Below are 27,292 nucleotides of genomic sequence, written 5' to 3'. Positions count from 1 at the left end.
TTGGGCTTTCACATGCCTACCGACAAGAGGTAAGTGACATGCTGTTTATAAAGTTGTTTTGTAACGTCCCCATGCCAGTAATGTGAGAACCATGCATATGGTTTTGATGGTAAGGCTTGTGACTTTATTGTCGGATGGTTTATAAAGTGGTGTGACGTTTCTGCAGTGTGCAAGTTGTTGTTTTACGTGGAAGGTTTAGCGCTTGCCCCTTAGCCACCACGTATTAGCCTCGCATGACAGGCTGCGCAAACAGCACTATCTCCACACAGGGAGCGCCAATTTGCACCGGTATGTGTCCTACCGTCAGTATTTGACAACCTCTAGCAATGGAAATGCGCTTCAAATGCCCCGGAGTTCCCCTTTAAGTGATATTTTAGACTGGAACTACTACGGTGATAAGACAATTCAACTTGGCAGTGTTTACAGATGACTTTGGTTTTGTCGACTCCGCCGTCTGGAAGAACTTTAAAATGAAAATGGCCGAGTAAAAGTTCCGTACCCTTCTCCATGTTTGGTAGATCCGCCAAAACTTTCTTTTGCGGTTCCGCAGCAGACGGCAACAGGCTTTTACAAAATAAAAGCCTGTGAGCAACAGACTTTTACAATAATAAAATAAATTTAAAAAAAATAATACAGCGCGATAAAATATTTTTTGGCGTTAAATAATTAACGAGTTAACGCGATCATAACGTGTTAACTCGCCCAGCCCTAATATATATATCTAACATATATATATATATATTCTCATGAACTCATGATCATGCATGAAAATAATGCGACAGTGGTTAGAGTGGGTCGTCCAAGAAGGTTGGCGGTTCGATTCCTACTCTCTCCGCTCAAAAAGATTGGGGGACTGACAGCTGGAGGGGTGGCAGTCCACCTCCTTGTCGCAGCCGATGTGCCCCTGAGCAAGGCACCGTGCTGTGTTTTGGCTGCCCACTACTCCAGTGTATGGCATGTGTCTCCATGAGTGTGTGACCCCGTTGTAAAAATTGGCATGTGCATGCATGTGTATGGCAATTTCGTGTGACTACATGATAATAAAATAATCTTAATCTTAAAAGCGTTCATTTGGTTGTAGGCTATGCGTGGAGATTAATGACATTCCCATCCAGCAGGTGGAGACAGTAGAGTTGTACGGTAGGTGTTGCGATCCGCCATACAACAGAAGAACAGATGGCAAGAAAAACCAGGAAGTTTCAACAGAAACCAACCTCTTCACACCACTGAAATGTTGTTGTTTTTATTTTGCGCCTGTTGCTCAGAGAGATTCCCTCTCTCCGTCGGCTTTTGAGTGGCGCGGACACGACCAGCTCCAGGATCACCCACCCGATCAGGAGGATGTAGCTTGGGATTTCAACGAGTAAATCCCACATGTGGAGTCGCTCAACAGAGAAGTTACCTGGTGTTTTTAAAGGACCATTATGGAGAGTTTCCCATTCTCGGCAGGTCGTCTTTACTCAGGACTGTGGCGACTGTCGCGGCTTAAGGTGATCCTGATGTGAGCGGCCCGACCTCCCGCAGAGGAAAAAGCAGCTGCAGGGGTTTCTGTCGTGTAGGGGCCGTCGAATGAGTGAGAAGACATGGATGGAATGATCACCCTCAGCTCAGACGACTCTGACGTGGAGTTCGTCGGCTCCTTCAGCGAGTTCACCACAAAGACTGACCCTTTGCCGCTGTCGGAAGTGCGGGTCGACATTGAGGCCGTGAACGTCAACATTCCCCCGGTAAGGCGACAGTGTGTCGGTGCTCGATTAGTCACCTGAGCGAAGGAACGCAAGTGGCACAAATGTGGCTTTGTTTCAGCACTTAAATTTTTTTTTTTTTAAAGCTTCACCAGTGTGTTAACGATGCTGTAAACTGAAGTATTTGGAATGTGGTACACTTTTGATCATTTCACTTCAGAGCACCAACAGCAGTTTTCTGAGAGGTACTTCAAAAATATATATGTGATTTATGTTACCATGGCTACTCTCTGTACCTTGTTCTGTGGCTCGTGCTTTTTTACAAGGTGGCAGTTACCATGTGAATCTGATTTTGACTGATGGGCGGAAGGAGAAGTAGTTCCTCTCAACTGACAATTATTTAAACCAGGTTCTGGTGGTATTTACTTTACGTACAGTTTTTCTTGATGATAATTTACACTTTTACCCACAGTACTGAGTTTAGAAATCGATATTTCAATTTCAGTGTCCACTCAAGAAGATAACAGTCTGTCCTGTTTGAGTAGATGATGCTGTGTGACCTGTCGGCTCAGACCGTTGACTCGTGCGGACGGTAACGCCGCCCTTTACAGACAATCCTTACGCTGTACCAAAGTGCTTATTAATTAATTCAATTAATGTGTTCACGTAAAGGTTTTGTTGTTACTTTCTTTGGGTAATGTTGACACAACCAGTTTGTTTTTGGACAAACTATCTTGTGTTATTATTTGAATTTTAAAAAGCTACGTTGTTTGCATCCCATTTCCTGGGTTAACAAATATTTTTTTACAATATCTTGGGAGTTACCAATGATACGGACACGAAGCCCAAGCAAGAAAACTTACCTTACTGGCCATTTAATCAAAGGTAAACAGGGTTTATTTATAATCAACCAACAATTAACTGTCAGAGAAGTATGTTGTGACTTTATGTGGCGTGTACTATTAGCAGTCGTAACAGTCCAACAAAGTCTAACACCGAGTGCTCGAACCAATAAACCACAAAGTACAATTGTCATTATTTGATGATGGAAACTGTAGATTAAGTGCAATCAGATTGTCTGTACACTGTGCTCACAGGGTCCCAGAAACAGCCCTTTTTAAACTGATAATACTGATCAGCTAACATTAAGCAATTAGATTCAGAGGGATCAGATCAGAGCAATGTATGAACACAAATACTGGAGGGTGGGTTTAATCAATAGCTGAGAAAAAACGATTTCCTTACTTTTATTGACTATTTTTCTGTGAGCAATCTTGACGTTTTTTTTTTTTCTGTCTCTTTTGCTCCTTTTTCCAGCGTTTCATTGATCTCACAGATCCAAGATGGGCTTTTCCGGAGCTCAAGCTGCGTAAAACGCCGGTAATAGACTTGACGGAAAACGGTTCAAAGGAGACAGAACTGGAGACAGAGAATTTGCCATCGGAGAGCAGCTTTCCTTCAGAAAAAGTCTGTAAGGATGCAGAAAAGGTCTGCGGTATACTAAATTCAAAGCAAAGCTGTTTGAATTCCCCCACGCAACACGTGGAGCAAAACCACACAGCACATCCCTGTCACGACACTCCGGCTGTGAAATTGACACGATTGCCTTTTCTTGAAACTCATGTCACTGAGCTGAAAACATCGGGGTTTTCTGTCCATTTAACCAAAGAGCCGTCAGAAATGTCACTGTATTTTAGACACCTTGATAATAAAAGGGAAGCCCAAGAATGTATAGGTAATTTAAGGACAACTACTGCACTAAATGTTTCTCACATGGGACCTTCGGTCGACGAAGGTCCCCCAGAGGTGGAGAAATCTGCAATTGACCAGCAAGAAAGCGATGAGGAACCTGCAAATGCACAGCTGCGGGAGAACGGATCTCAGCACCTTCAAGCTCCTGCAGACTTTCCTACCTCGGAGGAAGGAAGCTCTTCTGCAACCTCAAACAAGCACAGCACTTGTGAAAAGGAGCCAGATGGCTTTCACTCATCCAACCACCTTCTCTCTCCAACTTTCACGTCGTCATTTCCAGATAAAACCCAAAGGGAAGTCCCCTGCTCCAACCGGGAACAAATGGACCAAGCAGAATCGAGACGAAGCTGTCCCTCTGATCAGTCGTCCCTCCACTCTCCTACGACCAGACTGAGCTCTTCTGAACAGTACGAGCCTGTTAATATGCCCGAATGGGAGATGGAGACGGAGACTTACAGGGGGGACATGGGAATGGACAGTCCATCATCTTTGCTTTGGCAAGGAGAAAGTGATGGGGAAGAGAGCAGATTTGGCATGGACTTCAGAGCGGTCAGTAGAGAGGACCGGCAGTTTGTGTGCCCAGACGCACTTGGGAAAGTAATGTCTGGACCAGCTCAAGCCCTGGTGAGAGACTCCATAGTTACATATTCTTCTGCAATACTATGCCGGCCTGAATGCACTACGTTTCCTTTTCATTTTAAATGAACATGTATTTAATGTATTGTATGTAATGTAATGCATTTATTTCTTAGATTAGTGAAGGTATTGAAAGTTTTGGAGCTCCAGAGGTGCTCTGCCGCCAAAGCCTGAGCCTGGTTTACAGCACCATAGAAGAGAACTACCCAGAAGGCACTTTGCAGTTGTTGTCTGACCTGCTGCAGCCTGGTTACTATCCACCCAAAGATATCACCACTCACCTACTCTGTGGCATTCTGCTTGATCCGGTTTGTCCCCATCATCTCTGTTTGCAGGCTTTTAACCTGCTGATGAGGACTCAGAGGTAATGGGATCACAGGAACGAAAAGCATTGCCTTGTCATTCGCTGTCTGTCCTTTAACTTGTGTCTTTTATCTCCCCCTCTCCTTGTCAGTCTTTGAATTCAAACATCGAAGTTGCTTTCTCATTGCAGACACCACATAGCTAGTAAACGCACAGTTTCGTGGGATTGGGAGTTACTAACCTCAGTCATGTCAAATCAGGTAGTGCACATCATATACAATAAGTGTGTGTTATATAGCAGTATACACTCCAATGAATAATACCATAGATATTAGATTAGTGACTGCCTATGATTGTACAATAGGAGGTGAATAATGGTCTATTTTTTTCGTACCATCATTATTGAAAAATATCCATATCATATATAAACTGACATTTGCCTTTCTGTTGCCCTCCTGCATCATTAGGACCGCACAAAGAAGCATCGATGTGAGGCTGTGCGCATGTTCCTGGAATACATTGTGCAGACTTTAGAGGATGACTTCCAGGCAAAGTGTTCTTCATCCGGTGGCCATCACTCCATCGCGAAGGCAACATTGTCATGTGATCAGCAGTTTTCCCGGGTCAGGTGAGTTTGACAACCACAGGCCTGCATTATAAGGAAAGGTAACCTGAAGTGCCAAGTTTATGAAGAAACTAAAGTTGTAACCACGTAGCATCTCATATACTTGCAATTGCAAATGAAATTTTTAGAAAACCTGTCAACTAGACGTAAGGCTGCGTATGGACATCTGTTAACAAAAAAATGTGTTAACAAAAGAAATAGAAATATATTATTTCAATCATGATTTCAAAAACGTTTTTGGGGGAGTCTTGGAGGCTGTGTCCTCTTGGCTAAAGAGGATGGAACAGCTGACTGGTTATCCACAACATGGTCAAAGGTAAACCTCCTGCTAACTTGGAACATGTGTGAAGACTAAAAGAGCAAGAAAGTGGCCATGCAGGTGTCCGTACACTGAAAGCATCTCTGATGCATTATCAGACTGTAAGTACAAGCTGTAAAGTGATGAGCCGGGGAAATCGAATTTCAAGCAAGGCTGAAGAAACACACTCCTTTTCCAGCATTTTTTTTTTTTTTTTTAATAAAATGGGTTGTTGTCGTGAAGTTCAATCAGATATACCAAAAGGAAGGAAATCCTATTGCATATCATTGCAGTCTGTGTTTTTATCTTTAGGTTTTACAACAATCTAGCCCTCAAAGTGACTGCATCAGTGGCATCTTATGCAAAGTGCAATGGTCATTTGTTTTCTTGTAACATGTACTGGATGTTTGCAATGGACTGGATTTGGTTTTTTTTTCTCCCCAAAATAACTTGTAATGCTTTTTAAAAAGTGTCGCCACTTTCGTTTTTTACAGGGACGTCATCAAGTGGCTGTTTTCTGCCATCATGAAATCGACAGAGCATGGACAGAGTAAAGAAACCACCAGAGAGAAAGATGAACATATGAGGTGAATGATGAACAAATCATAAAATCCTGTGTCACACATGCACTAATTTCCCATTAACCTGGTGGCAACTGGATATGTCTGTGTCGTGCCTGTACTACCCTGCTTGTGCTTTTCCATAAGGTTCTGAGACAGCAATCAGACTTAGTCAGATCTAGTTATATGTATCACTTTCAAAAAGGCACAAGTGTGAACTGTGGCAGTCACATCAATGCGCAGGCACATGCAGCAACAGTGAAATGATAAGACGTATCATCTGCACACAAGAAACATATATCGCAGCATTAGATAAATAACCGTGGTGTTTGAACTTTGTCCTCCTTGGTTTCCATCTACAACAATTAGCTGCAGCACCAAGTGTTTTTGCTTTCAGCATCTGAGATAAACAAATGAAAGAACGGTTTCTGCTCTGTCTGACCGTATATCAACATTCCGGCTGCTCTCTACCAACGCCATTTTCTCTGTGTTGGCTGGATGAGACTTCTTTGTTATGATGAAACTAAAAGATCCTGCTGGATATTGTGTGTTCGTGTAGCCTCTCTTCAGACAACCTGTTGTGAAATTGGGAGTTTAATCAGAATCAGATCAGAATGCCTTTATTGTCATCATACGTGGTATAACGAAATTCAAAGCCACCAAAAACAGTGCAAAGAGTGCAAATATAAAAAATATAAAATATAAAAATATATAAGTAATGTAAAAAAAAGGGAGGATGTAAGGTGCACAGTTTTTTACGGTACTAAAATAAATAGAATCAAATATGGTGTTAGTGGTAACATATAAAATAAAATAAAATAAGGTGTTAGTAGGTTCAAGTATGTGGATGTGGATGTATTGCACACAACAGAGTCTGGTCATAATTTGAATATTGCACAAGAATTGGGATTGTCCAAGGGATGATCAGTGAGTGTCAGAGTTTAGACTGGTTATGGCTTTGGGGGAAAAGCTGTTTTTAAGTCTGCTTGTCCTAGTCCTGATGCACGTGTAGCGCCGCCCTGAGGGCAACAGGTCAAACAGGGCATGTAAGGCATGTAAGCATGTAGAAAAGGGGTATTTTCAGCTGCTTCCATCCACTGCTGCCGATTCCCACAATTGCTGCATGCTCATGTGTGTTATTCGGGCAACATGACGTGTTGTTGCTTAAAAACCGGCTCTGCAATGATTATGACATGCACCGTGTCTGTTACCATCACTTTTACAGGCTTATCTGAGTGAAGTGTGGGGAACCTGAACAGAAAAGTGACCAATGTGTGAATGGCATAGCCTGGCTTTAGCATATAGATGTTACATATCCTATGGGTGCACAGGGCTATATTTGCTAGCTTGAACGTAGGATAACAGATCCTATGATCCTACGAACAGATCGATATGTTAACCACTTTATTCAGGACAGTTTTATGCCTTTCTTCTGTCAATTTAAGTTTTTGTCCCCTGCAGAATTGTGACCAACTTCCAAAGGATGCTGTCTCTTGCCCTTAAGGTGGACCGTTCTCCGGCCCTAAACTCTGCCAAGCTGTCCCAGGAACTCTTCCATGCGCTTCTCAGCCACCTGCCGCTACGCGCACACAGGTGAAGAGGAGAGATAAGATGGCCGACTGAGTATATTTAACATATATTCACTGATATGATAAGACAATGACTTGCATTTGTTATTGCATTGTACATTTCAGTTGCAAATATCTGTAGAAAGGACTGTAAATGATTATTTTTTTTTATTCAGTTTGATAAGTAATCCTCCACTATATTGCAAAGAAATCCAATATCCTCCTTAAATTGACATAAACCTCTCAAAATATGTAATATTGGTAAATATTCATTAATGGGTTATATTGATATTACTTAGTTACATTTTTCCAGCTTTTAAAGAAATTGATCCATTTAAAAACTTCAGGATTTTGTTAGTATACTACCTTCAAGCATGCCAAAAATCCCAAATACCTTTAATTTCTTCAACAATCATACATTATGCTTTGATATTTTGGGAGAATGGGCTTGAAGTGGATTGTATCATCTGAAATAATGTAAATGCACATGATTAAAAATGGAACAGAAGGGCTAAACTTGTGCAATTACCCCAGTGCCGCAGTACTTCTTGTCCCCGTTTTCAGACTTCTTAATCTGTTCTTGATATGCAGGATGTTACTGCTGGAGAGCCTAGAGAGCAAGCTGCTTAGATGTAAGCTGTTGGAACATCTGCTGGACTACGCGTGCCCACAGAAAATCACTCTGCCCATGTCGCTCAGCCTGCTGCTGCACTTCCTGAAGAACTGCGCTCTGGCTCCAGACCCTACGGTGAATATCAGGCTTGAGCAATTTTGTCTGCGTTTTTTAATTCTTCGTCACACGTTGAAGAGTATTAAGATGTAAATGTCATTTTAGCTTTAAAGCGACACTATGCAACTTTCAGTAATACGGGGTTTGTTTACCATGCAATACACACCCCAAAGCTGTAGGGGGAGCTCCGTAGAAAATAAGGCGACAGTCTAGCCATATTATATATTACTACTCTAGAAGCTAACCACATTCAATTTAGCCGTCGACAGCTAATGGAGAGAGGTGTGTCTTATCAGGCTCCCTGGCTCGGCTCAGAGCCCTTTAGACCTGCCGTGAAGCAGTAGTTCTCGCTCTCGTGTGTCGCGAGACTTCCAGAGGTAAACAAAGCACGCGGCGCCACAGGCAAAGTTGCAAGCGCTGTTTCGGGCTAGGGCCACCAGATGGAGATGGAAATGTCACCATTTTCATCAGAACGGGTCAGCCAAGCTATCTGATGATTGCCAAGCAATTTTATGAGCATGAAAAAGTTGCATAGTGTCGCTTTAATGGAAGAGAATCTATTATCCTCTTTGAGCAGAATTAACGTTGTTTCGGGGGACATGTTACAAAATTAGAGAAAAACAGGCGCATGTCAGTTTACCTGATCCGTGGGCGTGTTCTCCAGGATGGCCCAGAAAGGTGGCAGAAGTGGGAGGAGTTGATCCATCTCCTCTGGATGTTGCTGCTCAGCTACAACAAAGCGATGAAAGGTGAGCCGGTCGTCAATACGTCTACACTGCCAAACAGTACTTGCAGCTATGATAGTGAAATGTTAAACAACCAAATGAACGCTTGTTTCAAAATTGTAATCGACTGTTTTGTTACTTAGAACATTTTTATAAGAAAAAAAAGAAAAGCTATCTGTACTGAGACGGATCACCGACGAACATTTTCGTATTGCTGTTATAATGTTTTGGATAATATTTACCAAATAGACAAGCTCACAGGTTCTCTTTGTCAGGAGGCTGGTTGCGCTTAAAGGGATAGTTCGCCTCTTTTGACATGAAGCCGTATGACATCCCATATTAGCAATATCATTTATTAAATTTGACTTACCCCCTGCTGCGTCCTGTGAGCAGAGTTCCAGCCTCGTTTTGGCATTGATGAAGGTAGTCCGGCTAGTTGGCTGGGCACACAAAAATGAAGTGTTTTGCTTCTCAAAATAATATGTGTTCAAAAGAGTAATACATTTGCATCACAAAATCGTCCATCCAGAAAAAGTCAGACCTCACAATCACTTGGCACCATTTTCTCTCTACCTTCGTATCACTGCGTGCTGTGTGGACCGTGCAGACCGAAGTGCAGACCGAGCAGTAAACACTGTAACAGGTGCGGCTGTGGGCAGGTGGCTGTACGCATTGATACGAAGGTAGAGAGAAAATGGTGCCAAGCGATTGTGAGGTCTGACTTTTTCTGGATGGACGATTTTGTGATGCAAATGTATTACTCTTTTGAACACATATTATTTTGAGAAGCAAAACACTTCATTTTTGTGTGCCCAGCCAACTAGCCGGACTACCTTCGTCAACACCAAAATGAGGCTGGAACTCTGCTCACATTACGCAGCAGGGGGTAAGTCAAATTTAATAAATGATATTGCTAATATGGGATGTCATACAGCTTCATGTCAAAAGAGGCGAACTATCCCTTTAAACCCTCAGACCAAAATGTGATGTAATTCCATATATTCTGGGGTCTGGAACTGTCTGATCTGAATCTTAATTGTGCCACAGGTGGATAAAACTGAGGTTTATTTACGTCAAAAAGATAAAGCAACAGATGGACTCTTTTGACGACTTGGTTATTTTCCTCTCCTCTGTGTTTATCGTTTTTCTCACGTTTTCTTGCCATTTTCCCCGAGTTCCTGTTTTTCCCTCGTTTTTGGTCACTCCTCTGCATTTATGCCTCTATTCCCTCCACCAAGCCGTCAATATTTATTCAATCACAGCCTGTTTCACTGTTAGCCAGGTTATGGAAAAATGAACAAGTTAATTCCTTGAATCCTGAAGGCGTAGCTCGTGAAAACCCTTTCAGTTTTGCTTTGATCCGATTTGCTTCATGTAAAGGAACAAACAGGAACAGGCATTGGCCGAGCATTTTTCGAAATAAAATAAAAACATACAAGATTTGGTACAATTTGAATTGTTCCAAACAAGATTGGTGCATTTTCAACACAGCTGTTAAAAAAATTACTTCATTTGACTGATCTAACTCCCAGTATATAATCTGTTATCCACAGGCTATCTGTGCAGCTCTAACAGTGAGCAAAGAAGCAGGACTGGCACATTAGTCTACAGACCAGATGACATGATATCAAAGCCTGCTGTTCGAGAAGCTGTGGAGGCCTTCCTGTCCAGATCCCGGGCAGACCTCGGCCAAGCCTTACCTCTTCATGTGGAAGAGTCCCTAACTTATTTGCAGGATCACCTCCTAGATGTCTGTCAATGTTGACAGTGTCTCTCCCTTTTATTTTTGATAAAGATTAACTTTGAGGTGATGTAATTTATATACATTTTTTTCTCTTTGATTTGTATTTTGACATGTATTTCTCATGTATTTTAATTAAAAACAAAGGCAGAGCCTATGAGTTAAATGTCTAATGACCTCAAATTATATGTGAGGTATTTTGAGACAATAAATTTCGATTTTCATTCGAGTGTGTTGTCTCTTTTGCCAGAAAAGACATATGTGTTTTCCATTCAGCCTGTTGTTCTTCCTCCACACGTTAAACCATGACATCATTGCCATGACACGATACGCACTTGTTTGATAAACAAGCATTCTGCTAGATGTGCATTTTTCACGGCAATCCTCAGTAAATCCAATATGGTATCCATCCATCTCAAAACGGTCCACTATTCATTTGTCGAGGGTTTTATTTACTGTGGTTCAACAGCTGGTCGGACCTTGTAGACGCTGACCAATAGGATTCGGCGGCGCTGTTATCGACAGAGAAAAAAAAATCCTTACAGTCGCCATGATACAGCAGCGGAAACGGGGAAGAAGAAGCTAGAAAACAAAAGAGAACACGCAGTCGTCCTCGCGATTTGGTATGCTCTTGCAGGTAAAATGAAATTATCTCTATTAAACCCAATGTATTTCAATTCATGTCATTATACCGCGTCTTACATGTAAAAAGCACTGCCGTCATTTCACCGAGTGTGACATATTTCAATAGGAAGTCGGTCAGCTTCAGATAATTGGGATCTTTTAGCTAGCAGGCTAACCCCAGCTAAGCTAAATAGCTCGGAATTGCTGGCGAGTCTAGCATCGTGGGGCTTTGTGTGTGCTCGGCTGCCCGCTGTTTATCTCCCTTATCGTGGTTCCTGCTTTAGAAAGCTAGCTAACGACAGCTAAGTAATGCGTTGTTTCGTGGCCTAGTGTTTATGCGCAATTCAGTGCTTTGCCATTATGTAAACAACAAGTGTACAGTGTCTTTTTGTTTTAATACAAATTAGCATTTTCGTATTGACCTGTTCGGGTAAGGCGTCAAAGCCAGTTAAACGACCAGCGTCACTAGCTTCATTTGTTTATCTTGCTTTTTTAGCAAACGAGCTAGTTAGTGATCCAGCTTTGTTAAGTGCACTTCGTTAGCTGCCAATTTAGGTTAAGCTAGGCTAATCAGTTAGCGGCATAGAGGAGGATGATCGACGAGCCTAGCTTTGTTTATTTCTGATTTTCAAGTGCCGGTTGCTATTTTTGCGCAAATTTAACGTGACAGTAGTTGCAGACGGCCCACTTCTCCAAGTTTGGCCTATAGATTCTCGTACCACAGGGATTTGTTTCTACGTTATTAACTTATGTAACAACAATGAAATCACGGTCTGTACAGTTAAATGTTCTGCTCTATTAACTGTCGCGGTTAAGGTATGGTCTGCACCACGTTTAGATTAAAACGTATCACCTCTGAGTGATAACGATTAGCTTTCTTTTTTCTTTTATCTAAAGATAATTTGGTGCTTTTGTTAGAATTTTTAGTGAAGTTAGCTGATGCACTAGATGCACCCCTGACAACATCAGCTTAAGACGTAGTTTCAGGCCACACTTACGAAACGGAATAACGGCAGGCCTTTTTGTAACGTGGTGCTACTTAAAGTTTTAATGAAAGTGATCTCTGCAGTGTTATAGGAATGCCCAAGGAAAAATATGACCCGCCGGATCCCAGGCGGATGTACACAATTATGTCCAGCGAGGAGGCAGCAAATGGGAAGAAGTCATACTGGGCTGAGCTGGAAATCAGTGGTGAGTTATGGTCAGGGAGCCTCTGCCGTGACAGGTAAAGCTGTTGTATTGAATTTGAACGGTTCACAAATGAATCACTTGTTGCTGGGGGGAAAAATCCCACAGGGCGGTATTTATTTTTTCACATTTTTAAAGAATATTTCTCAAAGCCCAAAATATATGTATTCATGAGACCCTTGGAGTTAGTTGTTATGTAGCTGGTTCCATTGCTCCAAACATAAAAGTAGGTAAGCATCTGGAACAGATGGTGAGAAATTAGGCAGCTTAACATGCTGGTTAAATCACCGTGATAACGGTGTAATCGTGTTGATATTCAATGTTTGATGGAGTAAATCTTTCGTTCTTCTTCTGATTTACAAATGATTCTAAACAATTCTTGTTTTAGTACAAAATAGTTTTAATTTCAGAATCTATTAATGTTCATTGTATGCAAAGGAGTAAGGTTGAAAGCAGAGTAGTATGTATGCTTTTCAACTTTTAAAATAATTGATATAGATAAATAGCTTTTTTTTTATTTATTTTTTTTTTAGCCTTTTTGTTTGGGCAAAATACAGCTTTTTTGTTTGAGTTTGGTATGGTGGGGAGTTAGTCGGCCGCTGGACTTTCATCTCGTTCATCTTCTTTAAGCTTTTGGAGATATAGGTCGATGTGAGGTTTCAAAATAATTGACTTTTATTGTTTTTTTTCAACTTTGCATAATAGATGATTCTGGTCTGGCTCGCTCTTCTCCGTGACGATGTGGAAGTGCGGTCAAAGCCTCTTTGAAGCCTAGATGTTTGTTTTTCAAAGTAATCAAACTGCTAACCCTGAGCTAGGTTTAGCAGCAAATAGCTTTCATGCTGCTGCCCTGACACTGTAAATGTACAGTGTAGTGCAGGAGAATTCAATTTTGGCGAACAGATTATCATAACATTATCATAATCAAGCAGTAGCAACAACCTGTGTCGTTTAAAAAATAAATAAAAATTGGTGTCAGAAGACCCTAAGTTTTAAGAAAGAATGTGAAAGTGGATAGATTAATCGTGTAGTTCAGCCATGGAAAACATGTGCCTCAGATGGTTTGCTTTTGCTTGACATTGCACTTTCTGATTGTGTTTTCTGTCTATTTGGTGTATTTGGCGTTTTTAATGCAACATTAACCGTGGGAAAGGGTTTTATTTCCACTGAGGTCGGACCGTGGAACTGATGCCCTCCGTGTCTCTTTCTCACTGTTTCTGCAGGTCGAGTAAAGAGTCTCAGCACCGCCCTGTGGTCTCTCACCCACCTCACTGCCCTGCACCTCGGTGACAACTCACTGTCACGCATCCCGCCAGACATTGCCAAACTACACAACCTGGTGTACCTGGATCTCTCATCCAATAAGATCAGGAGCCTGCCGTCAGAGCTCGGCAACATGGTGTCTCTCAGGTCAGTGACTTCAGGTTATACAACGTAATTAGAGCACAGCTGAAGTAAGTTTCTGCAACAGGTCACTTGAAAATATCCTAGATCAATGTAGATTGTCCTCCCTTTTCTTCTGTTTTAAAAACTTAATTTGTCCGACTCTTTCGACTTGATATTAAAGGGATCATTCTGAATTTGTCAGGTTTTGATTCCAGCAATGATTCGAAGAGTTTGGTGACATATGTTCTTGAAAGGAGATAAGATATGTTGGTTTCTCAGGGAGGCTGCTTTCTAATGATCCAATTCTCACTCGCTCTCCGCAGGGAATTGCTTTTAAATAACAACCAGTTGCGGGTTCTGCCATTTGAATTGGGAAAACTCTTTCAGTTACAAACACTGGGGTTAAAAGGTAAGCAGATTTTTTTTCATTCTAGCCTTAGAATAGTATTTTATTAGTGATGATTCAGGTTTCTGACCTTTTTTTTTTTTTTTTTTAAACCAGGAAACCCACTTGCACAAGAAATTATGAGCCTCTACCAGGAACCCGATGGCACACGGAGACTGCTTAGCTACTTGTTAGACAATCTGGCAGGGGCTATCAAGCGCAGTGAGTTCCTCTTCTGCAATTGTGAGGCTGGAACGGGAATCGTAAATTGCAGTGATACTGCTTTTATTTGATTTCTCTTATTTTTTTCCCAAAAATTTCAACTTTATACACTATTCTGAAGTCACTGTTATGTGCCATACCTGACATTTAACATTCATAACAAACAATTTTCCTTGTGCTTAGTACCAACAGAGCAGCCCCCGGCCCGGTCATGGATCGCACTCCAGGAACCGGAGCGAACGCATCCCTCAGGTGAGGATGAAAAACGCAAACCGTGAGGTTTAATGTGAGGCTTTTCCAATCTGAGGCGGCAAGTTGGTGCAGTGATGATCAGTTTTGTTAAACTGGCTCGACATGGGTCCCTGATAACAGCGCCTGAAACTAAGCTACTTTTTTCTTTCTTTCTTTCTTTCTGTGTTTCTCTTTCTTCTTTTGCTCTTTCTTTCTTTCTCTTTTCTTTTTCCATTCTTTCTTCACAGTGGTATCAATAACAGCAGGAAATGTTACATGAGCAGTAACCTAACACAGTTCCGATGCTGCTGGCATTGATTCACAAGCAGTAAAACAAGGCTAACATGTTAACATACGACCACAGGTGCATGAATGTGAAGTCATTAATATATTCAGTTTTGGGTATTTGATTGAAATGTAAAAGCCATAATAATTGAGACATTTGATCGTCACATTTAACAAAGCAGGGTTACTGCAGCTTTCTGCCTTTGGGCTGCTGTGCTGAATGCATTGCCAGATGGGCAGGATTCACGTGGCAGCACTTTAAACGATTGAAAGTGAGTTATAGGTCAACCAGGTCAAACCAGTTAGTAATTTGACAAAACTCACATGGTAGTGAGTAGGGATGTGCATTTCAAGTGAGATTATTATTTGAAATCACAAGGTAATTATACCACCTTTTAAAAAAAGATCTTCAGCATTTTTTCCAAGACGAACAGACGTGTTTGATGGCTGCAGACTTGTGCTTTGCATGTTTCCTCTTGTCAGAGCACCATTAGCATCCGAGCTCACTGTGCCAGATATGTGGTACCAGAGCCTGGCATTAGTGAAGCACTCTTCTGTTCTTGTTTACATGGCAGATGGCTGTGTGCATTACCGCCACCTCGTGGTGGTAGAGACACACTACCAAATTAGATTTGAAGCTTAAATGCCTCCCAGTTTAATCTTTTAAAACTATCTGCATTTTAATTGTCTCTTCTTGCTCCCCTTAGCATTGTTCTCTGTGATGTGCTACAATGTGCTGTGCGATAAGTATGCCACACGACAGCTATATGGCTACTGTCCATCATGGGCTCTAAACTGGGAGTACAGGAAGAAATCTATCATGCAGGAGATTATGGGCTGCAACGCAGACATCATCAGTTTGCAGGTGAGAAATACAAACGCAAGTATTTAGGTTTTGGTAGTTGTTTGTACGGATTCGAAGAAGGTAGATCCAACGAGATTGTAAAGGTTACCATTTGTGGACAGTTTGAATATTTTGGACATGCATTAAAACGTTGCACCAAACTCTCATTAACTGGGTGCGTAATCCAAAAACACTGCATCAAGTGCTCCCTTTGTGAAAGATTATGTCAAGATTTGAGGCGTTTCTCATTTTGAGGGATTGGTCAGAAATAGATTAGATTTCCTACTACGGAGCGATCAGCATTGCAGTTTGTTAATTATTGGCCTGAACAACCATCACTGCCTGTCCACAGCTTTATTAGATTAGTTAATTGCCACTAGTACATCAGCAGTAAAAAGTCTACATACTTCCTTATTCCCTACTTATGCGCAGATATAGCTTGAACAAAATTTGATGTGTTTTAGTTGAGAGATACGGCAGCTTTATTGCTTGTTGGTTGATTTGTACTTGATTTCATGATAGCTTTGCTCTGTTTTGACACAGCTGATGGCTTTCATATAGGTCCCAACCTAATTTCAAACATAAAGCACATTATTACAGCGAACTGTAACCATTGCTGCTCTAATTATGTTTATACAGGGCAGCTTTGAAAGATTTGTGCTGTTGTAGCAAGTGTTTAACACTGCCCGCCCATAGATCATGCCATTTGCATGTTGTAGCTTACAGTGGTAATTTTAATGGGAGCTACGGACGCCAGAAATGTTGAAAGGTTTCACCCATGTTGCAAGAGTTTGTTGATGTTTTTGCATATCTCCAAAGGGGCCAGTATGCAAGCCGCATGAATGTTTTCATTCAAATCGCTTCGAGCGACACCTTAAACATGTTCCACAAGTTTGTGCCGGTGTTTAGTGAAGGTTGGACGCGGGGAACATTATTCAGATCAACTATTCAGTCGTATTTTGTCTCAGCCAAAAGGAGTGGTTTGAAAACTAGTCGGATATGTGCTTTCTTGGGAAGAAAACTGGCGTAATTAGGAAAAAAACGCGTGCATTTTTTAGGAAATGTCAGTTCGTGAATTTGTTGATTACAGGAAGTGGAGACAGAGCAGTACTTCAATTTCTTCTTGCCTGAGCTGAAAGAGCAAGGATACGACGGGTTCTTCAGTCCAAAGTCACGAGCTCGAACCATGTCGGAGTCAGATCGTAAACACGTGGATGGGTGTGCAGTTTTCTACAAGACGGACAAGTAAGTGTTTGTGATCCGATTTCATCATGGCCTATAATGTGTTGCTTTTAAAAGACTCTCTTGTTATTTGATCATCTTAAAATAGTCTTGAACAGTCCACGTAATTAAACATAGGCTGTGAAAAATTCCATTTGATTCTTATATTGTGTAATGTGATGGTGTCCTGTGAGCATTGGAACTGCCAGAGCTGCCCCACCTCATTGGTTTTACAACCCCACAAGGGAGAAAGTGGTGGTTTTTAGTGTTGCCTTCCTAATAGAATTCATTGGAATCGCCATTATAAAGCATTTGTGACCTTTGGATTGTGTTGCAAAATTGCTCAAACTGGATAGTAACTGAGGGAAGGGAGACTGGCATGTAGAGAAAGAACAGGCCCAACTACCCAGTCCATAATGGACAAAGGGGCAACAGCGAGCAGATGTCGGCAGTAAAGCCGGCCACAAGTCCTTTTCCTACTATTAATTTATCAAATTAGTTTTTTTTTCTCGCGTGAATAAACAAGACGCCAAAATCATAGAATCGGCAGAATCAACTTTTATCATGCCCAGTTGTAGCTGAACTTAAGAACCATTAGAGCAGTTACAATTAGGGCTGTCGCGATAACCGCAAAATGCAATCACCGCGGTGCTGAGAGGACCTCCGCGGTGCGTGTCCAGGCCACCGCCACCACCGCACGCCCCCTTGCACGCGCAGAACAACTCGAGAAAGAGTTTTTAAGACTGCACAGTAGATACAAAGCGACTGAAAGAACTGATACTTTTTTTAAGCCAACACAGTAATAATGATACATTGTATATTCCCCGCAAGGCAGGAGAAACACATTAACACAGCTTGGTGCCGCGTTTCTGTCGTCATCTTTGCATATAGGCACCGCACACGCACACACGTCTGCATGCCACTCGTTGTGGTCTCATTCTCCCTCAGCAGCTGATATTACAAGAATATGCCTACTCAGTGGCGTAACAATAGAAGTTAAAATAAAATGGAGTGACCTACCTTTATCTCGGCTTTACTCCTCTGCCTAGTCCGGACACTTTATGGCTTTGAATCTTCCCTTAATATCCATGTTTAACGTTGTAAATGCGACCGTCTAATATCAACAATAAACTAGCTTCCACAGAACCACAGCTTGGTGTGCACATTTGCTGTTGGTCTGTAGGCCTATTTAAAAAAAAAACATTTAAAAAATGTGCCGTGCCAGAAATAAGCTCTAACAACTTCGCGGAAACAGTTAAAGTTCAGCTTGGGTTGGTTGGTCGGCGGGCAGTCTGTTTAAAAAAAAAACTGTATCCCGGACACGTGAGCTCAACTGCTGCACTGATCTGCTTCGTTTTTCTCCGTCATTACTAAACGAAACGTGCGCAGGTCTGCAACAATGTTGATATTTGCCATGTGGCACTGGCAACAATGTTGCAGAACTGGGGTATGCGCTGCTTGATCTCCGCTATGTTGGTCTGTGAGCGAGTAAATGACAGGCAAAGTGAAATGTCAGAATCGCTGGGAAAAAAAGCCGGATTATGCGCTCGATTTTCATCTAACATTGCGTGTCGTGGAAAGTAGCCTAATGAACAAAAATGCGAGGAGTCACCGCGGTGGGAATTCCCTCACCGCGACAGCCCTAGTTACAATCATTTTGAACCTGCACCAAAGTTAAGGTCAGGTCTTCCTAATTACCCTGCAGATATCCTGGTTGTGATCAAGCATGATATAAATCAAACACTCTTTTTTTTGTTTGTTTGTTTTTTCCCTGACATCACAGATGTGTTTTAAGTAGGGATGTCCCGATCGTTTTTTTTTGCTTCCGAGTCATTTGATTTTGAGTATCTACCGAGTCCCGATACGATACTTCTACAGTACCTTAAAACAATGAAGAACGGCGAAGAAAAAGATCCAGGACGTCCCTGATTTTTATTTATTTATTTATTTATTTTTTTTGTTTTGTTTTTCCCTAGTTTTAAGCCAAATTTTTGTCTTGTCATTCTCTCCAGGTTCAGCGCAGTGCAGAAACACACTGTGGAGTTCAACCAGCTGGCAATGGCTAACTCCGAGGGCTCAGAGGCTATGCTGAACAGGGTGATGACAAAGGACAACATTGGCGTAGCTGTACTGCTAGAGGTCCGCAAAGAAATGATGGAGATGTCCTGTAAGTCGACATATTCAATCTTTGGATTGGGCCTTTGAGTTGGGTGTTTGACATTTCTAGATTCCTTACATTTGTTTGTCTCTAAATTGGCTGGTGCTGCGAGTCCTAAATTGACTTTTGGAACGCCTGATGGGTATTTTATCTGGCTTGGATAGTCTTAATGCTGCTCCCTGATCCTTTTAATCCTCTCTTTTCAGCTGGTAAGTCGCTCCATGGCATGGAGAAGCAGCTTCTCCTTGTAGCCAATGCCCACATGCACTGGGACCCAGAATACTCTGATGTCAAGCTGGTCCAGACCATGATGTTCCTGTCCGAAGTGAAGAGCATTGTGGACAAGGCAACACGCAGCCTCAAGTTGTCGTCCGTCTCTGGTGAGACTAATGCCATTCCACTGGTGCTGTGCGCTGACCTCAACTCCTTGCCTGACTCTGGTAAGTAAGCAAGAGGTTGTTTGGTTTGTTTCCTCGTCTATTTCCCTGCATATCTTTGCATGTTAAGTTACCCTAGAATGAGCAAGAAGTTAATAGAAAGATAAGGGAAAACAACTAGCCGCAGTCGGAATTTTTGACAGGGGAATTAAGCCAGTCGTGGCATTTGCTGTGTTATAGATTGTGTTGAACATAGAAATCAATTTTAGTGTCCATGAATTAAACCATCCAGTTAGGAGGGAGAAAATGTTGAACCATTTCAAGAAATTGCTGTTTCATTGCTGTTATTATACAGGCTCCCCAAGGCCAGAAAACCAGATTAACAAATATTGATGAATAGTAAAAAAAAAAATTCTCTCTGGGGCAGTTGGGAAGAACAGTAAAAGGAGCCGTGTTGTGAGGATTCGGTCATTTCTGTTTAAAAAATGTGTTGCTTTTAAAGGTTTACAAAATGTAAATGTTCCAGTTATGAGAAAGCTGTGATATTAATGAAAGTAGGTTGTGCTCAATGAAACGGGTTGTCCCATATTAAATGAAGGGTAATTGATGATTAAGAGTTTTTTTTTTTTTTTTTTTTTTTCCTCTCTTAATAATTTAAAGATGTATAACCGGGCCAGAAAAAAGACTTTCCAAGAGAATGGAAACCATAGTTGCTCTTTAATCATAGTGTTTTTCATCAGAAGGTGTCATCCCCATTCCTGTCATTACTGGTATAGGGAAGCGTTTTTATCTTCTTAAAAACAGGGCTTAGCCTCCTGTCAATCATGTCTGATGAGCCGATAATACATTAAAAGAAAATTTGGAAAATCCTAACGGTGAGATGTTGCTGTCAGTTATAAAAGGGTCCGAAGAATGTATTAACATGTTGGAGAGAGAGAGAGAGAGAGATTGGAGCTAAAAAAAATACCAATAATTATACATTGAGCTCTAATAAAATGGGCCAGATACTGGACAAATTCATACCAGGGAAGTGAATGGCATGCAATGATTCCCAGTTTAGGAACACTACAAAATAGAGAGTGTTTGGTGTTCCTCTCATTTCATGTTCGATCACCAGAGATGTTTTTGAACGTGGCCCTCACAGTTTGACTGCGTCAGCTGCCAAGTACAAACGCCTGCTGTTGTTTAAAACCTTTCTTAACTAGAAGTTCAGACGTGTATTGGACGAGATATTTCTAATGACACTATGATGCACCTGCTGTGCAAAATCAACCCAGCTCTCAGCTGGACTGCAACTTAAAACTGGCTCTAGCACCAGCCCCGAACAAGCTTTGGAATGGCTTTGGTCAAAAAGCGGTGTTAATTACAGCGAAAATAGACTTTGGTTTGGTTTCATGGGGTCAAGGGTAACCTGACAATATTCGATCCTGAAAAATACGTCGTCTTGTGTGTCACTGTTGTTTAGGTGTAGTGGAGTACCTGAGTACAGGCGGAGTGGACTGCACCCACAAGGACTTCAAGGAGCTACGTTATAGTGACTGCCTGACCAAATTCAACTGCAACGGCAAGAACAGCACGTCCAATGGCAGGATCACCCACGGCTTCAAGCTGAAGACCGCCTATGAGAACGGCCTGATGCCTTACACCAATTACACCTTCGACTTCAAGGTAATGTCGCAAACTGTGACGTCACACGCGTGCAGTATTTCTATATGATTCTTTAAGATTTAGTCTTGGACAAAGGTCCGAACATGTTGAATAAATGTCCAAAGTAGTAATTGCGTTATATATTTGCAGTCTGTGAAAGATCGGCCCGTTCCTGCACAAAACTCTCCTCTTCTTTCTTTAGGGTGTCATCGACTATATTTTCTACTCCAAGCCTCACCTGAACGTGCTGGGTATCTTGGGCCCTCTGGATCCCCACTGGCTTGTGGAGAACAATGTCAGCGGCTGCCCACATCCCCACATCCCCTCTGACCACTTCTCCCTCTACGCTCAGCTGGAGTTGCTCCTGCCCAATGTGCCCTCCCAGGTCAACGGGCTTCACCTGCCTGCCCGCAGGTAGTGAGACCCTGCCATACCACCAGGGGGAGCTGCGACCACAGCTTTTCCCTGTCAAACCCTGCTCCCTCCCACTACCAGCTCTTCCCTCCGCAACACTGGAGGAGGGAGACACAGAAAGAAAAAAAACAACAACCCACAACCTGTAAAATATTCATACAGTGAGGTCTGGCTGACAGGGATTTTTCGTATAATGTTATAGATATTCTATATTTTTCTTTTTTCTTTCTGTTTTTCTTTTTACGTTCTTTTTTTAACTGCTTGATTCAGTCCTGTTTGTGTATCATATTTTGTGTTTTGGACTCCCTTTCCTCATCCGATTCAACACCCCCACCTACTTTGCTTCTGTCTTTAAAACTAAAGGGGATGGTAGCTCATTCAGATTGGTCTCATTGGGCACTGTTTGGTTTAAGAGCAATGGGGAAACTTAAAAGTGGCTGGGTGTGTGTGTGGGGGGGGCATTTACCTGAAAAGCCCCCGAGCTGATGGTCTGCTCGTCTGTCTGTCCTGTATAAATCTAAAACCAGCAAAGACGGCAGACTTGTCAGTCTCAGAACTCCATCATTGGCTTCTGCTCGTTATCCCCTGTACTTTTGGTCGAAGGCGAAACTTTCTCAGTCTTTCTAGGATATTACAGATCGCGGTAGGGTCGAAGCAGCTTTTTGCTGGTAGATAAGTCTCCCCGGAGGTGGATACAGCGCAGCTCGTTTGAGTTGAGATTTACTACTGTCATTCTGTGGTGCTGAGGCCTTTTTGTGTGGTCATGGCCTCCTGTGGTGCTACATGATAGTCTACACCTCTGACCCCTCCCCCCTGCTCTGGTGCATTAGCGACCAAAACCCACAGATGCCTAGAGAACCGGAACCGAACCTACATTTTGCCTAGTTCACATCGGCAGATTATGTAGTGTGAAAGATCTGAGAAACTGAGAGCGGCTACCATCCTATTTACAGACCGTTTCACCCCAGCTTGTATCGATGTTAGGCTAGTTTTGTGCTTGGGAGCTCATGTATCACCTTTTTTCAGCAAGGAGCAAGGGATTCAGGCTTATTGGCAAAGCAATGGGGGCCTATCACAAACCTTTTCTTAGCTGTGATTGCTATTAGACAGACAGACAGAGAGAGAGATGGAGAGTAATGGCTGACACACCGGGATAAAACCAGCATTTCTCTCACTGTCAGGAGTTGCCACCCAACTCCACACATGCAAGCTTACACACACACACACATAAACACGCGTTCAGAGGTAATTTGCAGGCAGATGTGTAGCACTGCCTCCTCGGCCAGTAGTGACTTTCCCCAGCCATAAGTTCCATACGCAAAAGCAGTGGTTTTTTTTCACAAGTGTTTGTACAGAAAAAGAAATCCAGACTCAGTCTTTACATGATTGTATATGAACCACAAAAGAACTGTTTTCTGGCGTTTTTTGTACGAAGAGTAAATTATGATCAGATTTGAAAATAAGATTGTATTGTAAACTATGGCTAAATTTTTATCCAGTTAATGTTGAGATGAATTGATATTACCAGCTTGTACAAAAGACGTAAGAAGAGGTTGTTCGAGGCGTTCGCTGTCACCACTCAGCACTCCCCGGAGATTGACTGTAATTAATGTATCAGTATCGTTTCTTTTCTTTTTGTTTTTTTGCTCTCGCCCTTCTCTCTGCGGTTGGTTTGATTTGCTGGCATATTGCTGCGATGTACATAGACATTGAGTAAACTGCCTGTTGCTTCTTGCCCATCAACAAAGCCATTGATCCACACTGCTGCCATCTGTTCTGACAAAAGGACATGCAAGGATGAGTCACATCTGTTCATCTGTGTAGCTCAATGAAAAAGTGGCGTGTGATTGACACAACTTACATAAATCCCACTCGTACATTGTGCTTCACTGTAGCAGTTGACGTCTTGCACTACTTCCACGCGGCGAACGCCCGAACAGCCTCTTCTCCTTTTATTTTTAAATACTGTTGAGACATTTGTGAAGATTTTATGTCCTTTTTTGGGGTTTTTGTTAATGTTGATTCTCCTTTTTTTTTTATTATTATTATTATTATGAGATGTGACAATGTTATGATGATGTGTATATTCTTCCTATTCATTGAGCTCTCCAGTAATCAGGTATGCTTTCTCCACTGACCCTGTCTTATCTTTATGAATTCACTTTCAGACTGTGTTCCTCCCTTGTCATCCTATAGCACAGCTCCATCCCCAGGGCCGCCCAGAAATGCCTAGCCCTAAGCCTCCTTCCTGGCCACGAATTTTAAATCTTCCTTCGCCTGTCCACACCCCCAGCCCTTCACCTCATAAACCGCCCAATCTCCGACTCTACCTAGCTGCTTAAGCTGTGTCTTTTTAAGCCCTTTTCCTTCCCCAACCACTTTGTATAGATTTTCTACCCATGTCACTGCAGTTATAGTGCCATTTGTGGAGCGCCCTACCTCTGCATTGAAAAGGGTGGAAGGCCCACTTTTCTTTGCTTTTGGATGAACAAGGGATGAGGGCCAGTGAGCTTAGCTGTTCCTTCCTGAAGACCAGGCCAGCTCATTGCTATGAATCGGATCGTTGACATCCCAAACGAGTGAGTTGACCCTGTCTGCAGTGACGTACTTATTTCGGCTGTCGAGCTTTTACACAGACGAATGAGCACCAAACCCTAAACCCCCCCCCCCCCACCCACCCACAAACATAAACACAAACACTCGGTCCAGTCGAATTAGAAGTAAAGGTTTAATTACTTTATATGTTAAAACAACATTTTTAAAACGAGAGGGAAGCAGGTAAATAGGAAGTATAAACTTAGTCCTCAGATCAAGAAATCATGTTTCCTCTCTCTTTTTTCGCCCCCCTCTAAAAATTTTTAATCCCCATCCAAAAACCAATGTGTCCAGTTTAATTTTTTTTCCCTTCCTGGATGGCATTAGTATTGTAGTAGATTTAAAGGGTAGCTTCTCTTTTTTTGTTTTTTTGTAAAGTGTGAATAAAAGATGTATCTCATGTTTCCTTTCTAAAAAGATGTTGAATTGTGTTGTTGATGTGTAAAATCATGAATTCTATGATGGTGTTACGTTTGCTGCATTGTTTTTACCCTTCCTCCACATTTCTCCTCCCGTTGACCCCCCCCCCCCCCATCACAAACCAAATCCTCTGTAGAAATCCTGATGATACGTGGTCCTGATGGGTTAAAGTCGGGTGCTTCACAGAATGAAGCTATGAATTCTTACCGGTGGGGAAACCGCAGGCTTCATTGGTATCTGTTGAAACTCAGCACAGGGATGTTCTGCTGTTGTTTTATTTTAAAAAAAATCTTTCAGCTTTATTTTGGTCGTTGCATGACACTGGCTGGAGAGTGCTAGTGCCCCGTAGGTTAGGGCAGCAGTGCTGTCTTACCAGTGGCTGCAGTTTCAGTACTAGAAAACTTTTGACTGGTGTAAAACGTGTTTGTACGACAAAGCTAACGATGGGCCGTTAGACTGGTCCTTTTTTTTTTTTTTTTGCATACTACTAGTCCCATCTCATTCTGTTCTCGTGTATTACGGTGGTTAAATCTGTTAAACTAGCCTGTTGATAGTAACTGCTATATGTTTTTACACTCCTCTCTTCCCCCTTTTCCTCTGCATATCCATCTAATCGGAGCTGAATTATGGCACACTCTGAGCCTCGGTGAATGATTTCGTTGTAGGTTTTTTTTTTTTCTTTGTTGCTCAACTGCATTGTTGTTGTTTAGTTTTGTTTTTTTTGGCTGGCTCGTTAGGCATCGTGACCCCCACCCCACCCAGGCTGCATCTCTTTGTAATGGTGCACACCAAAGCTGCTTGTAGTTCAATTCTCTGTTGTACACCAACCAGTCACACCCTTTGTAAAAAAAAAAAAAAAAAAAAAAAACCCTCGTCTTCATGAAAAGTAGGGCTGTAAGGAAAGCAAAGGTACTTTTGTCCTTTTCCTTGAACCGCATTGACACCCATCGTCATACTTTTTCACCGTGGTTAAGTTGGTTTCTCGACCCATCAGCTAAACTTGGCAATAATGACCAGAAACATTCACTTTCAAATTTTCATTATTTTTTGTAGTTTATCTGAAAAGATGTAGCCGTTTCATCCCCTCCCTCCTCTCCTCTCCTCTCCTCTCCTCTCTCTGGCGGTTGTTTATTGTATTTAATTCATTTTCGTCTCCATCCCTCGCTCTTCTGTTTTGTTGCCCAGAACGTAGTTTTACATTTCCCACTTTCTTTTTATCATCCATTTTGTATAATTGCCCATCCTCTTCTCCCTGCCGAATTTAGTGGTAGTTGTTCGATGATCAGGATTGTCTATCTGTAGTCAGCTGAGTACATATATTGATCTGTGTCACTGTGTTTATGCACTGGACCAACTATTGTTTACCATTCATGAAATACCAGCAAAAAAAAAAAAAGAAAAAGGAAAAAAAAAAAAACAAGAATAATGACGTAACACTTGCACAACGTTGTAGAATGTCCATTAACCCAGATGAGAAATCAAGGCAGCTGTTTTCAAATCAACACATACTGTTTTAAAATGAAACTGAATGGTAAACAATGCTTTCTGTTGTACCCCTTAGCCGTCCTCTTGATTCTCTTTGGAATAGTTTTATTCTTTTATTTTTCTTTTTGACTACAGGTTCTGCTTGTTTCCTTTACACCTACCTATGTATTTTCCTACTTCTGGTTGAAAATAAATTCTGTATTATCTGTTTCAAGCTGTGTCACCTCTTTATTCTTTTCAATGGATATTGAAAATAAATTCTATATCTGTTCTCCTTGTCATGCCTGCTTTTTCCACCCTTGTTTTGTTAACTCCTTGCGTCCCCGGGGCTTCTCTCTTCATCAGTAGACGCATTATGTTTAGATTGCAGGAGTATTTTTGTGTATTTTCCTGTTCTTAATTCTCACTGAAGTGAATTTATCGGATAACGTGGACGTAGCAAGCGATGCTTAGAAAGACCAATCTTGTGAGGCTTGTGCGTCTGCCATGTGAAACGAAAGCGTGGAATTTTTAAGGCTGGTCGGGAGCGTTGTGCAGCAGTTGTTGGAGCTGCAAGTGTGTCAAACAGCTGCTGGAGGCTGGATTCTGAGGCCCAAGAGTATGCAGGTTTTTGTTTCAACCAAACCTTGAATCGGCTTCATTAAAATGTGTGAATATTGGTAGCTGTTGGCTTGAAATTAAAAGCCGCACATTCCTAGTTCTCTATGACACAGTTTTCTAAACAGCAGGGTTTAAAAGATTATCTAGGCTGAAGCCAGTGTACTTTACAAGTACACCCGTCCTCTGAAGTAAGACCCAGAACATTATCCATACCGAGGGCGCTGCTCTGTAGCAGAGCCCAGTCTTTGATTTATTTATTTTGTTTCCCCCCTTTTAGAATGACAAACAAGAACACATTGTCCCATCGGAGGTGGCTTCAGTTTAACGTTAACATTAAATGGCTTTAACCGACTGGGGATGACAGCTTGTGTATTATCCTGGATGAACACATGGTGGAGCCACAGGATCACTGTTGGACAATCGCAGAGCTCTGGTCTGAGCGGGCTTTCCAGAGCCTGGAAGGGTCTGAGACAGCTTCAACTCTTTACCGATTACTCACCAGTTCAAATGAACAAACTGCAAAATGGTGGATCCTGAAAGTTTTGCATTTAAATGACAACATTCTCGTATAAACTGTGGTCATAAAC

General features: G+C 41.9%; 2 protein-coding genes across 3 annotated transcripts; both read left to right on the top strand.

Moving 5' to 3' along the window:
• The first annotated feature begins 1,180 nt into the window (after window positions 1-1,180).
• Window positions 1,181-10,822, top strand: simc1 (SUMO interacting motifs containing 1). The gene is made up of 10 exons (XM_075481264.1): window positions 1,181-1,727; window positions 3,003-4,061; window positions 4,190-4,437; window positions 4,567-4,636; window positions 4,844-5,004; window positions 5,794-5,886; window positions 7,321-7,452; window positions 8,019-8,175; window positions 8,822-8,906; window positions 10,436-10,822. Exons 1-10 carry the CDS (start codon window positions 1,584-1,586, stop codon window positions 10,645-10,647), a joined length of 2,361 nt encoding a protein of 786 aa, XP_075337379.1. The 5' UTR covers window positions 1,181-1,583; the 3' UTR covers window positions 10,648-10,822.
• A 168-nt stretch (window positions 10,823-10,990) lies between these two features.
• cnot6a (CCR4-NOT transcription complex, subunit 6a) lies at window positions 10,991-24,276 on the top strand. 2 transcript variants are annotated; one of them, XM_075481263.1, is made up of 12 exons: window positions 10,991-11,260; window positions 12,317-12,438; window positions 13,659-13,845; window positions 14,145-14,230; window positions 14,324-14,428; window positions 14,612-14,680; window positions 15,652-15,809; window positions 16,879-17,033; window positions 19,022-19,176; window positions 19,374-19,607; window positions 21,010-21,212; window positions 21,394-24,276. In XM_075481263.1, the coding sequence occupies exons 2-12, from the start codon at window positions 12,327-12,329 to the stop codon at window positions 21,607-21,609; spliced, it is 1,680 nt and encodes a 559-aa protein (XP_075337378.1). In that variant the 5' UTR covers window positions 10,991-11,260; window positions 12,317-12,326; the 3' UTR covers window positions 21,610-24,276. The 2 variants fall into 2 exon arrangements, with proteins under 2 accessions (XP_075337378.1, XP_075337377.1); XM_075481262.1 differs by having other exon boundaries at window positions 14,324-14,449.
• Window positions 24,277-27,292: the final 3,016 nt, after the last annotated feature.

This window comes from Odontesthes bonariensis, chromosome 13 (assembly GCF_027942865.1).
Source record: "Odontesthes bonariensis isolate fOdoBon6 chromosome 13, fOdoBon6.hap1, whole genome shotgun sequence".
Lineage (NCBI taxonomy): Eukaryota > Metazoa > Chordata > Actinopteri > Atheriniformes > Atherinopsidae > Odontesthes > Odontesthes bonariensis.
Note: the sequence above shows the minus strand (reverse complement) of the source record. Positions and strands in the feature narration are given on the sequence as shown.

What these genes read in the sequence shown, in the direction of transcription:
- simc1 (XM_075481264.1), top strand. Translation starts at nt 1,584, where the DNA reads ATGGATGGAATGATCACCCTCAGCTCAGACGACTCTGACGTGGAGTTC. An exon ending in CCTCAGTCATGTCAAATCAG is followed by an intron (nt 4,637 to 4,843) that starts GTAGTGCACATC and finishes CTGCATCATTAG; the next exon opens with GACCGCACAAAGAAGCATCG. An exon ending in CAGCAGTTTTCCCGGGTCAG is followed by an intron (nt 5,005 to 5,793) that starts GTGAGTTTGACA and finishes CGTTTTTTACAG; the next exon opens with GGACGTCATCAAGTGGCTGT.
- cnot6a (XM_075481262.1), top strand. Translation starts at nt 12,327, where the DNA reads ATGCCCAAGGAAAAATATGACCCGCCGGATCCCAGGCGGATGTACACA. An exon ending in GGCAACATGGTGTCTCTCAG is followed by an intron (nt 13,846 to 14,144) that starts GTCAGTGACTTC and finishes CGCTCTCCGCAG; the next exon opens with GGAATTGCTTTTAAATAACA. An exon ending in CAGACATCATCAGTTTGCAG is followed by an intron (nt 15,810 to 16,878) that starts GTGAGAAATACA and finishes TGTTGATTACAG; the next exon opens with GAAGTGGAGACAGAGCAGTA.